Raw genomic sequence first — 11,957 nt, forward strand, 5'->3', positions numbered from 1 at the left:
ATACACCCGGCTTGAGGCTGCATCCCATATACTGCACCAGAGAGAAACACAGGAGGAATGGCAGGAAACTGGCCTGGCCTTCATGCTCTCAAATTTCCTGGGAAATTTTTCCGGACTCGGTTCTTAAGTAGAAAATGCTTCTTAAGAGGCAAAAGAAATCTTGACCACCCAGTTCTTATCTAGAAAAGTTCTTAAGTAGAGTCATTCTTAAGTAGAGTTACCATTCTTTAGTTTCTTTAAGAGTGGAAACTAATTGCCAATGTAATTTCCATGTTACAGTAGCTTTGGAAGAGCGATTTTTCAGCAAGTGTTGGGGCAAAACATTAATACTTTTCCAAGTTGTCTGGTCCAACTATTTCTGTGGTAAGGGACATGGAAAGTACTTTCTGGATTCAGATGGTCCATGACCAAATTGTTTTGGACCATTCACAGAATAAAACTGGGTAATTAAAACAAACAACAGTAAAAGCCAAAGTGGAAGACTTTTCGATATTCATATTTAGTGTCTTTCAATCTGTATACTTGCCATGCAAAACTATTCCAGGATTTCTATGGTTGTTTCAGCCAAAAACCTGTAACCAACATTACAAGATTTGCTCTTGAACCATGGATGCTAGATCAGCATTCCATTTTTTTCTGCACTACACAATAAGCCATCTAACAGAATTCAATCCTCATGATTGCCTCAGTCTGTGGGAACACACCCATACCATTTGCAGAGTACAATCACAATTGTGCTAAGAAACTCAGTTCTGCATGCTTTATATGCAGCTGTTTTTTTAAAAAAAGCATTTGTGTTAATTTTATAATTATGTTCCCATTACCCAAGTTCACCACAAAACTCCTAGTCTTTCCTTTATCATATTTCTGATTTCATTGCTATTCTACATGGATTACATCCTAACGACATATCAATCTATGCCATGCCACTGAGTATCTTAGACAGGTTTTATATTTATAGTATCCCAAGTTTACTTCCCTCTCCATCTTGAGTATACAAAGTGAGAAAACAAAAGATGCTTGCATGGGAATGAAGTGGGCTCATAAACACAATTACACTTTTGATTACTGCCCACATTGTTAGAAAAAACACTAAAATGTGTCAGGACTGAAGATTCCAAAACCAAATCCTTTATTTTCACAACTGTATAAATGTGCTCCAAAGTATTTATGTCCAATACAAGTTTAAAAGAAACATGCCAGACAGCAAACTTGGATCAGTCTGCTGGTGTATTAACTCCTCTCATCTGTTAAGCTTAGTTACAAATACCAGTCATGGTAACATACATTTGAGTTCAAGAAGTATAGCACGATGTTTATAGCTATTATAGCTTGTGCACAAAGGTTGCACTTCTGGCAAGAGATGCAGAGAAGTTGGAAACTAGATTGATTTATTTTAAATCGCATCAATATCAATGTCCTCTTCCTTGTTGTTCGCAGTCTTCACTGTTTCAACTTTAGGTACACTGGCCGTCTTGGAGTACACCACCTGCAAGAATGGACAAGTTTAGTCACAGTAAAACTGTTACACATTGAGGCTTTTTATTATTATAAAATGAGCAGCAAAGCACTAGAGCGACAAATCTTTTAAACCTAACATGCATTTTCAAATCAGAGCTTTCAATACATGTGGGTAGAGAACATTTATTTAAAGCTCACCTCAATGTTTTCCTCTTCATCTTCTTCCTCATTGCCAGAAGATTCCTCTTCAGCTTCTTTCAGCCATTTAATGAATGGCTCTGCTTTGACACGAATTTCTTTGGCAAGCTCTTTAGAAACGTATTTCTTTGAAGCCTGAAACACCAAAAGAAAGTTTGAAACAATTTATGCAGATTTGTTTTAAAAGTATAGTATTTTAAACCCAAGCAATATTTAGACCCAAGGTTGGAACATTATATCCATGAAATCTTAGTTTGAATGGAAAACAAGCTGTTCCAAAGAACAACTACTTCATGCTCAGGATTCATTCAAAAACCTTTCCAGATCCTCACATTTAGAAAAATAATCAACAATGCCACATAAATGTATTTTGTGCTTGCCCTTCCCATGGAAGATTTCATTTAAAAGCAGGGCTGGGTGCGCCACACGCAGGTCATCCCCACACCAGCTCAGTGAAAGAAAAAGTTGCAAAATGTCGTATGACAGCAACCTGATGCCGTGAGTTTGATACCTGTGATTTAGAGTGTAGGTTTTCCTTTTTCGCATCAACAATGAAGTACTGTCAAGGACAAATCCTGTAATGCATGTCATTTTTCAAATATTTAGCATTATGTAGTTGGCAAAGGCCGTCTTGATTTGTAAAAACTGACCTTTTCTGCCCAGCTCAATATGACTTCTTCTTCTAGAAGATCTGCATCATACATTTCCTTCAGGATGTGTGGAATTTTAGAAATCAGCTGAGATTGATGCATAGCTACTACGCACTCAAAGCCATGAAGAAGATACCGCTGGGCCTTCTTGTTGTTGTGGCAGAACTAAAATATGAACCAGAATATATTATTATTTATTTTTATTTATTACTTAGATTTGTATGCCGCCCCTCTCCGAAGACTCGGGGCGGCTCACAACATGTAAAAACAAATCATAAGCAATGATGATTAGCAAATAGATGTAAATTAGCATATGTACCACTTGCCTAATGATATAACCTACCAGTAACAAAAATTTCAAATAAACAAATAAAAAGCCAGGTAAATGCAGACTTGTGTCTTTAGACCTGGCCCAGTACAAACTGAATTTTAAAAAGATATTTCACACTACATGCTGTTGTATTATTAAATTGCATGCACAAGAAGCTAAAATTTAATTCAGCTTCAATGGCCAACATAGTAAATGCCAAGGCTATCAGTACAAAAAATAGCATCATTTTTTGATGTGAAGTATCTTTATCCTGGATATGAGGCAAATTTTATACATTCTATAGTGAATCAGACTGGGACAGGAAGCAGAAAGTCCCATCATCTCAGGAGAATGTTTTTGATCTACAAAAAAACTTACACGCAAGAAATGGCGCCTGTACTTCTTTATCTGTTCTCTTATTTTTTCATCAAAGAGGACTTCAGTCAACACCAGAGGGCCCAACTCTTTAACATCTAATCTTTCTGCTTCTGCCACAATATCTTTGTCGGAAGACTCTATGACACCTTCTTCTTTCTTTTTCTGAATCAGAAAAGACATTTACACAATATTTTTCAAGTTATTATTTGGCTAGTTGAAATTATCCCATTTTAATTTTAGTTTTTGAAATGAAGAAAACACCCCATTTATCTGAAATACCTTAACAAAGTCAAACAGTAAATTGACTCTTTGTTCGATAGTCCTTTCTAGATCATCAGTCAATGTGAGTACTTTTGCACGATCAGTGATTTCATCCATTCTACGCCTTTGGGCTTCTTCAGTGGTATCTTCACCCCAGTCATCATCTTCGTCTTCCTGAAATTTACAAGGTAACCATTTTCATATACAGAGCTTTTAAAAAGAAATATATACAATTCAACTACTCTGATCCTGTATTTTCTTGGGGAAAATAAACCTAATTATTCCCTGGAATAATTAACCATGTAATTGAGGACACACCCCCCCCATCAAATTATCAGAAAAAGGTTACCGTAAGTTCACACTCATCTTCAAGAAACCACAATGTTTACAACGTAACCATACATTTGTTGTTCGTTTTGTTGTGGCCAGATCTACTTACCACTACATTTGGAGGACTAAGTTCTTCTGGTGGTGCCGACTGTGGTGGTGGTGTCTCGGTATTGGACACACAACCATTCTCTTTATCCTTGCCTTTTCTATTCTTCTTTTCTTTCTCTTTCTTGCCTGTACCAGACTCGCTGCTCTCTGTGAACATAAGCAAGAGTCCAATGAAATATTTTTTAACAGACATGCATCGGAAGATTTTCAATTTATAAACTTCGCTTTAGCTATCCATCATGTCAAGGTATTCAGGTGTACTTGGATAATCTTAAATCGGTCTGCTGCTATACAAATTTTTGAATTACAAAGCATAGTTTGTCCAATTAGACTACTATACAACTTTTGGTTCAGTCTGAATATGGAGCAAACAATTTTTCTACATGTAATTTAATAGCCTTTAGACTGAATTTTTTTCTAAGAACAATTTTTTCTTCTATAGTACAGACATTACAAGACTGTGACAGACTCCTGCAGACAAGATGTGGGGATATGACTTAACAAGTAACAAAAAGTAAATATTAAAACTTTCCAAAGTTGTAGAAATCCCACTGAAGTTTATTTCTAGCTCAAGTAATGAGCAATCAATTGGTTGACATTCTAATTTAAGATTATGTTTAAATTTGTAAAATAAAAACTAAAGCAACAGGAAATACATTATGTACAAGATTAATAATCTTATGTTTGCCTTGATTGCACGTGGCATGTAATGCACCAGTATAGGTGGCCTGTCCCCATTTTATGACCACAAACCAGACTGGATTTTTTGTTGCTAAGTGAGACATTTGTTAAGTGATTTTTTCCTCATTTTACAACCGTTCTTGCCACATCTAAGTGAATCACTGCAGTTGAACTTATGTAACACGGTTATTAAGTGAATCTGTTCTCTCATCAATTTTGCTTGTCAGAAGATAAAAAAGAGGATCACATCTCAGAACTTAGAGCCACTTGCCAAAATTCTAAATTTTGATCATGTGACCATAAGGATACTGTAATGGTTGTAAGTCACTTTTTTCACTGCCATTGTAATTTTGAACAAATGTATGATTGTTACTAAGTAAAGTACTAACTATATTTACTCAATCGTACTTTCAATGCCAATACCTGTACTACAAAATTGAAAATGAATATATATAAATACACTCCAGAATATATTTGCTTATAGAGAACACCATTAATATATTGTTACAGTCTGTATAACAGATGGCCTCATTTTTAAAGACCACTGGAATAGGTCAGGCTATGTTTAGTATTGCAAGCTTAAATTGAGATAGAAAACTAAATTATCTACCACAGAGTGTTGCTTGCCCTGTGGTCTTCATACAGTCCTATTCCCCAGACCAGTTCCAACACATAGAAAACTTCCTCCATTAAGTAGGAAACAAATGATACTTTATAGGTAAATATCAAAATCAAGAACATACACTCACCAGGTGGGTTTTTAAGGATGAACGTGCAGAGTTTATGGTTTGTGTCAAGCATGCCTCGATAGCCACAGGCTTTGCAAGAGTTACCAATAGTTTGTTTCTTAGGGTTGACATGCTGCCAAAGAGAGCAATAATTTAACTACCAATTATTTCATTTATATCTATATATGCTACCCCTTCTATTTTATAACCTTTTAAAAAAGAAAATAAACAGTGGAAAGTAAGCAATTTATGCACTAACTGGCTTGTGTAGAAAATTCTAGACAAGCTTGTTTTAACAGTTTAGCAGCCTGGAAATCTCTATTTTAAATTACTACAATATTAAAATGGCTAGAGCTACCTACTACCACAAAATAATTAGACTACTGTCACACTTGGTTTGTTCATTAAGTATTCGTGTTTGAAATGTTAGCTAAATATGTCTAATTACAAGACAAGTATCTCCTGTCTTTCTTGAAAGAATTTAGTGATATTGGTAGGCTACCTCAGAGAAAACCTCAAGGTTGACCAAATACAAAACTCTTTCAAGTGAGATTGCTGGAACTGGATTGCAGATTTAAAAAAAATTATTTAGAAATTCTTAGCATTCTAGACCTACCAGATCAGTTTCAGGATTTTCACACTCAGGACAGAGAACAAATTTTTTAATGAACCCATCCAACATGTCTTGTAGCTTATTCGCCTCATGAGATCCATTGACAATGTAACGGTCATTCTTAACATCAAACTGGGTCTGCGCTCCCAGCTCACAACCAAAAAATTTGGTGGGATCTTTCAAGAAAGAAGAAAAATTAGCCATTAAGTTTTCTGTCAACTCCCTTCCCGCACTCATTGCAAATTTATTTTATTTCATTTATTTTTAGCACTACTCAACTCCAAACTATACTTTGGGTCTTCCAATAGTAGTTCTTCCTATTTTTCCCCAATCTGTTCATTAAAAAAGCAATAATCATTTTATATCTTATTACAATTTTAAGAGCACCTTTAGAATTCACTGTTTCTGCACAGAATCAACATTCCTTAGTTAATACGGAATGCCTCAAAACAATAATTATGCATTGCTACAGAGTACAATGCACAATAGCTACCATTACTATAAAAGTTATTCAAGTCAGCTCTTTTCCTTTCTGCCTTAAAAATTGCTGACACCATGAGGCTGAAGACAAAACTGTGTATTTAGGCTGAAATAGTGACAATAGTACTGTTATTGACAGTTATCTCAAACTTCCATGAGACAATTGAAACTGAAAGGGGTGTGTATGAAAATGAGAAGTGTGTGTATTATTAGTATTATTACATTTTCTAAAAAAGATAGCTTAAAATGTTTTTACTAATAGAATGAAACTTAATGGAAAATTATATAGAACTTACACGTAGGAGGCCGATTAAGCGCCTTTGCAACGTCAACCATATTGACGATAACTGTCTTTATCCCATTTCCTTTGCCCTCAACCTGAAAAGAAAACTCAAATATATATAATTTTGCACCATTTATTGGCAATTTTAATACACATTTTAAAAAATAGTGAAATATCTACCTTGGCAATCAAACGGGGCATTTTGTAGCGATAGAACTGATCTGAAACACTGCGGTTGACGTTGACAGACATTTTGGCTTATTAGTAGCTTTATCAATAAGATGGAGAGATCTTTGATTGCAACTTTTTGGTATCTTCTGTCTGGAGAAGACGTGATGACATAAACGACTGCAAGAGTTCTCGGTCTCTGACATGAAAAAATTTTCGCCACTGAGGCTGTGAGGTTCTTGCTTGTATGCTATATTTCCCCAATACAGGTACCAATGGCTGCGCAACAGCTCTGCAATATTAATATAGAAAGGTTTTATACTTCTCACACATGCCCACGGTTGTTTGAATTCAATCATCCTAAATGGTCTATGATTTTTATACAATACTGAACATAAAACATCCAGCAAAAAATACTGAATTATGAATGCTGATTTTGTCAGAACATTACAAACTTGATATATCACTTATGTTGTAGACTATGTTTCTGGACTTGGTAACAGTTATACCTTATAATATTATATTGTTCTATGACCAGCAAGATGAAATGTTTTCACTGAAGTGATGTTAACCAGTCCTTAATTTTGGTAGGAGACATATATTACAGTTTGCCAGCCAATAGTTACTCCATTGGTATCTCTACTAAGAAAGAGGAACTATGAATTTGAGAGAAACAATATTTAATTCTTAAAAACGAATAAAATAGTCTGTAACAATCACCTTTGAACCGATTTACAATAAATCAAGGCTATTATTCTTTTTTATGTAAGCAGATGAATTTAAAAATCACATTTCCTTCTCTCCACGTGATCTACACACGTGCCTATAATAGTTATGAAATACAAATGAAGGTATAAGAAAAAAATAATAATCCTAAAAAGGTGGGGATTGGAGGAGAAAGGGACTCAAATTATCTTAAAAAGAGCCAAAACCACTGAGAAGCTATCGCGCATAAAACTATTCCCCCCCCCCCCAAAAATGAACTCCTCCCTCTCTTCACCCCAGCGTCGGAATGACTCAGAAATGCAGCAATTAAACACTGAGTCAGCCCTTAAATATAAAGCGGCGGCATCGGCGGCGCAGTCGCCACTCAGGTCCTCCCCGCCGCCCTTTTTCCCGAACCCTCGAAAGCGCCCGAGCGGAGCCGCCCGCTGTCCCCCCCCCCTCGCACACTGCGGGTTTAGGAACTGCGCCACAGAGCGCGCACTCCGCCCGCCTCGCTCCACTCCGCCCCCCCCATCACGAGGACTGAGGCGCGGAAGACCTGGCGGCCGCCATCTTATAGAGCCGCGCGTTCGTTCAAGAAGGCGAAGCGGGGGGGGGGTGAGAGAAGGGAGGGGGGAAAGCGACCGCCAACGGCGGTTAAAGGAAGGAGACACCGCCTCCATATTTGCAGGCTTCTTTTTCTCGAGGTGACGCGCCGCACCTCGCGTCCTGTTTTTAAGGCAATGCGGTCCCCAAGGCCGAAGTCTGGACCGCGAATCCTTCTCGAATCCTCCGCACCTCCTTCCGTTCCTCATCGAGAACGAGCTCCGTTTTTGTTAAGGACCCCTCGGGAGGGCAATTTCGAGAAGGGAGTGGTCGCCGGTGTCTTTAAGTCCCCTCACCCGCAACAGAAGTGACCTTGCCATTCTGCCCGGCAGGAAGTTATCGGGACCAGGGCATTACGGGCCACTAACACCTTCCACAAATGAGGCGAACGACCCCCGCAAGGCTCGTTCAGGCCGCCGCCCGTCTTTTCCTTCTCCACCCGGCCTTAGATACCCAGCCTTCCTCCCCCCCCCAGCGAAGAGAAACCGTCTCCCACTGCCCCCTCCCTCCATATGCTAACCTCTCCCGACCGCCCCCCCCTTTTCTTTTACTTACCGTTTTCGTCCAATACAGACATAAACCCAACGCTGCTCGCCCCGGGCTGTGACGAAGCCGAATTAGTACGAGGAGAACGATGGCAGAGCGGAGGGTGTCACCGAGCACCCGGGCGCTTCTTCTAAAGAGATACAGATGCGGAGGAGGCGGACGCCGCAACCGCCAGGAGAGGGGAGGGGGGGTCCAAGCGTCCTGAGGCGGGCGGGATCAGCGGGATCAGCCTTGCCGGTTACTCTGCCAAAAGGGAAAGACGGTCAGCTTGAGGCAGCATCATTAGTCGAGCGGCGGAGCCACCCGTACCTATTTTCAAACCGAGTTCAAATCTGCCATAGCGGCAGCATTAGGGTGGGCTTTTTTTTAAAGGAGAGGGGGGAGGGGCATGGCTGTAATGGCCGCCAAGTACCTACCTCTAGAATGTTCTCGCGCCGACTGAACAACACCGTCGCGAAGGCTGGGATCAATCAGCCGCCGGAGAGTCCACGCCTCCCTCTTCGTCGTATTGGCTCATCGTGGGCCGTTCTTCTTTTTCATTGGTTTCGGGTGCTTGTCAGTCATGATGTTAGGCGACCTCTCCTTATGTCGCTTTTCTTTCTTCCCACCCTGTCGGCTCCGCCGAGCGAAGAAATACCAGCGCCCAAAAGGACATCCCGTTTAAACAACGCGAGCCAAAATGTCGCGAGAGTTATACTGAAGGGGAAGAATGAGTCAGTGTTCTCTGTTGGGGGGAGGGGGGAGACTTCTTACACGTTCGCGTGCAGAGACTGAATGTAAAGGAATGCATTTTATACTTGGAATAACATATCGTGTTCTGTGCTACTGAATGCTGCTGTTACATTAAAGAAACGGTTGCTTTTTTTTTTAAAGTAAATATACTATATCTGGGTTTTCGTCAAGAGATAGTTTCATGCCTGGTTTTTGGGGTTTTTTTGACCCCAAACTCCTTGGTCGGGCATAAAGTGACTGTACTAGCTTCAATCCCTGGCTATCTATGGTAAAGGACGGATTTGAGCCCTGGGCTGCTGGATTTTGCTCGATGTTTTAATCCCGGCATCCTTTTAGAAAGGGGCTGCTTGCCTTGAATGCTCATCTGAGAAAAGTGCTGCAGTATTTGAGGCCCTTTTTCCGGTGTAGAATATTGTGATTTGGTTAAGTGGATTAGCCCTATATGGCATCCAACCAGAATACCTCCAGGACCACCTTCTGCCACATGAATCCCAGTGACCGATTAGGTCCCACCGAGTTGGCCTTCTCCGTTGACCCCGGAGATACCCCACTCAGCAGTAGTGACTGCGAAAGAGATCTTGGAGTCTTGGTGGACAATCAACTAAACATGAGTCAGCAATGTGCAGCAGCAGCCAAAAAAGCCAACTCAATCCTAAGCTGCATCAACAGAGGAATACGCTCCAAGACCAGGGAAGTACTAATACCACTCTACTATGCCCTGGTCAGACCCCACCTGGAGTACTGCATCCAATTTTGGTCACCTCACTACAAAAAAGACATCGAAACACTGGAGAAGGTGCAAAGAAGAGCAACCAAAATGATTAGGGGACTCAAAACCAAGACTTACGAAGAGAGATTGAGAGAACTGGGCATGGACAGCCTAGAAAAAAGAAGGTCTAGAGGGGACATGATAGCAGTTTACAGATACTTGAGGGGTTGCCACGGTGAGGAAGGGGTGTCTTTATTCCCCAGGGCACCAGAGGGCCGGACGAGGAACAATGGCTGGAAGCTGACCAAGGAGAGATTCAACCTGGAAATAAGGAAGAACTTCCTGACGGTCAGAGCGATCAACCAATGGAACTGCCTGCCAGGGGAGGTGGTGAACTCCCCAACTCTGGACACCTTCAAGAGGAGATTGGACTTCCATTTGGCTGGGGTGCTGTAGGGTTTCCTGCTCAGGCAGGGGGTTGGGCTCGATAACCTAACAGTCCCTTTCAACTCTATTAATAAAATAAAAAATAAAAACAATGCCGTCTGGTGGGACCCAGGGGAAGAGCCTTTTCTGGGGCGGCCCCGGCCCTCTGGAACCAACTCCGCGTGGAGATTAGGACCCTTCCTACCATCCTTTCCTTTCGTAAACTTTTGAAAACCCACCTAGGTCACCAGGCATGGGGAAATTAATATACATACCCCTTAGCTATTATGATTTATGTATGGTTTGTATGATTGCTTTTTATAAGGGTTTTAAACTTTTTTAATCATGGGATTTGTATACTATATTGTTTTTGTTGTGAGTCCTCGGAGAGGGGTGGCATACAAATCTAATAAATTATTATTGTAAGAAGCTACTGGATTAAAAAAAAATACCTTGTCGCCAGTTCACATGTGTTTCCTGTAGCAATTGCAAAGTCGGATGCGGTTCATTTGGATCGTAGTTTAGCATTTCGTGTGCAGGAAAATAGAGAAGATTTATTTCTAGTAAGGTGCATAGTTAAAAGTATTTAGTATTCCTGTATGTGAAGTACTTGGAGCCATTTACTGTGTATAAAGACACACTGCAATTAGTATGGCCAATAATTTATCTGTAAAAACAAGATCAAAACATACTGATGTATCTAAAATGTTAGACAATGTGTACAAATAATATGATTAAATTAGAATATTGTACAAGTAAAAACAATATTGCAGACCAATTTACAAAGGCTCAAAGTACTGTTAAGCATAAAGAATGTTGGGGAACTTAAAAATATTATATATTGGCCACCCAAAGGGGAGACAGTTGGGTTTGGTATCCAGGATGGGGTGTACAGGTCCTCAGCCTCTATCCAAGGGTCCCCAAACTTGGCAACTTTAAGAATTGCTGATTTCAACTCCCAGAAGTCTGGGAGTTGAAGTTCACAAGTCTTAAAGTTGCCAGGTTTGGGGACCTTTGCCTATGCCATCATAACCTTGATCTGACCTCAGTCATCTAAGATGTTTTCAGGCGAAAACGATCTTTAAAACATTGCCAGGCTTGGCTTTCCTTATCAAGTGGACGTGTGCTGTTTGTATAGGCTTTTAAAAATAAAAATAAATTGTGCCAGGTCCCTTTAAAGAGTCAGTGTAATGCTGCAAATGCTGGGTATGCATTTGCATTGCATTTGGTGAAATGCAGTGGAAGAACAAGGTGTTTGGAAGCGCAAGGAAAATAATTAAGGACAAATTGATTAGAAAATTGAATTCTTGAGCCTGCTTTCTAAATACATTTGATAACTACATTCAGCTTTTCCAAAGTGAATGAAAATAACTTACCTACTTATCATCAACTGTTTTCAATTACAATTCCCCCATCTCTTTACCTATATACTATTATTTCTGTTGCTAATATAAAGCCCAAGAAAAGAGCTCTCTATTTGCTTCTATTAGCATTTGCTAATAATTTTAAAATGCCCCTCCCAAGTCTGCCAATCACACACACACACTGAAAAATCCAAAGTTGTAACAGGCCTTATTTATTTAT

The 11,957-nt window shown here is 39.8% G+C and overlaps 1 protein-coding gene and 1 non-coding gene across 2 annotated transcripts; both read right to left on the minus strand.

The window, feature by feature from the left end:
* Positions 1-1,109: 1,109 nt before the first annotated feature.
* On the minus strand, positions 1,110-11,040 carry EIF5 (eukaryotic translation initiation factor 5). The gene is made up of 12 exons (XM_070751716.1): positions 8,923-11,040; positions 8,516-8,749; positions 6,662-6,941; positions 6,495-6,576; positions 5,722-5,894; positions 5,127-5,238; positions 3,698-3,843; positions 3,277-3,432; positions 2,998-3,159; positions 2,310-2,474; positions 1,660-1,794; positions 1,110-1,489 (listed from the first exon to the last, which is right to left on the minus strand). The coding sequence occupies exons 3-12, from the start codon at positions 6,731-6,733 to the stop codon at positions 1,397-1,399; spliced, it is 1,296 nt and encodes a 431-aa protein (XP_070607817.1). The 5' UTR covers positions 6,734-6,941; positions 8,516-8,749; positions 8,923-11,040; the 3' UTR covers positions 1,110-1,396.
* On the minus strand, positions 4,878-5,002 carry LOC139158211 (small nucleolar RNA SNORA28). The gene has a single exon (XR_011557613.1). It is a non-coding gene; the product is annotated as a small nucleolar RNA SNORA28 (small nucleolar RNA).
* Positions 11,041-11,957: the final 917 nt, after the last annotated feature.

Source organism: Erythrolamprus reginae, chromosome 1, assembly GCF_031021105.1.
Source record: "Erythrolamprus reginae isolate rEryReg1 chromosome 1, rEryReg1.hap1, whole genome shotgun sequence".
Classification (NCBI taxonomy): domain Eukaryota; kingdom Metazoa; phylum Chordata; class Lepidosauria; order Squamata; family Dipsadidae; genus Erythrolamprus; species Erythrolamprus reginae.

Bases quoted from the DNA above. Each gene is read 5' to 3' on its own strand.
- EIF5 (XM_070751716.1), bottom strand. From the start codon at position 6,733: ATGTCTGTCAACGTCAACCGCAGTGTTTCAGATCAGTTCTATCGCTAC. The intron at 3,433-3,697 runs GTAAGTAGATCT...TGTAAATTTCAG, and splicing joins TTAGTCCTCCAAATGTAGTG to GAAGACGAAGATGATGACTG. The intron at 1,795-2,309 runs GTCAGTTTTTAC...TTGGTGTTTCAG, and splicing joins TATTGAGCTGGGCAGAAAAG to GCTTCAAAGAAATACGTTTC.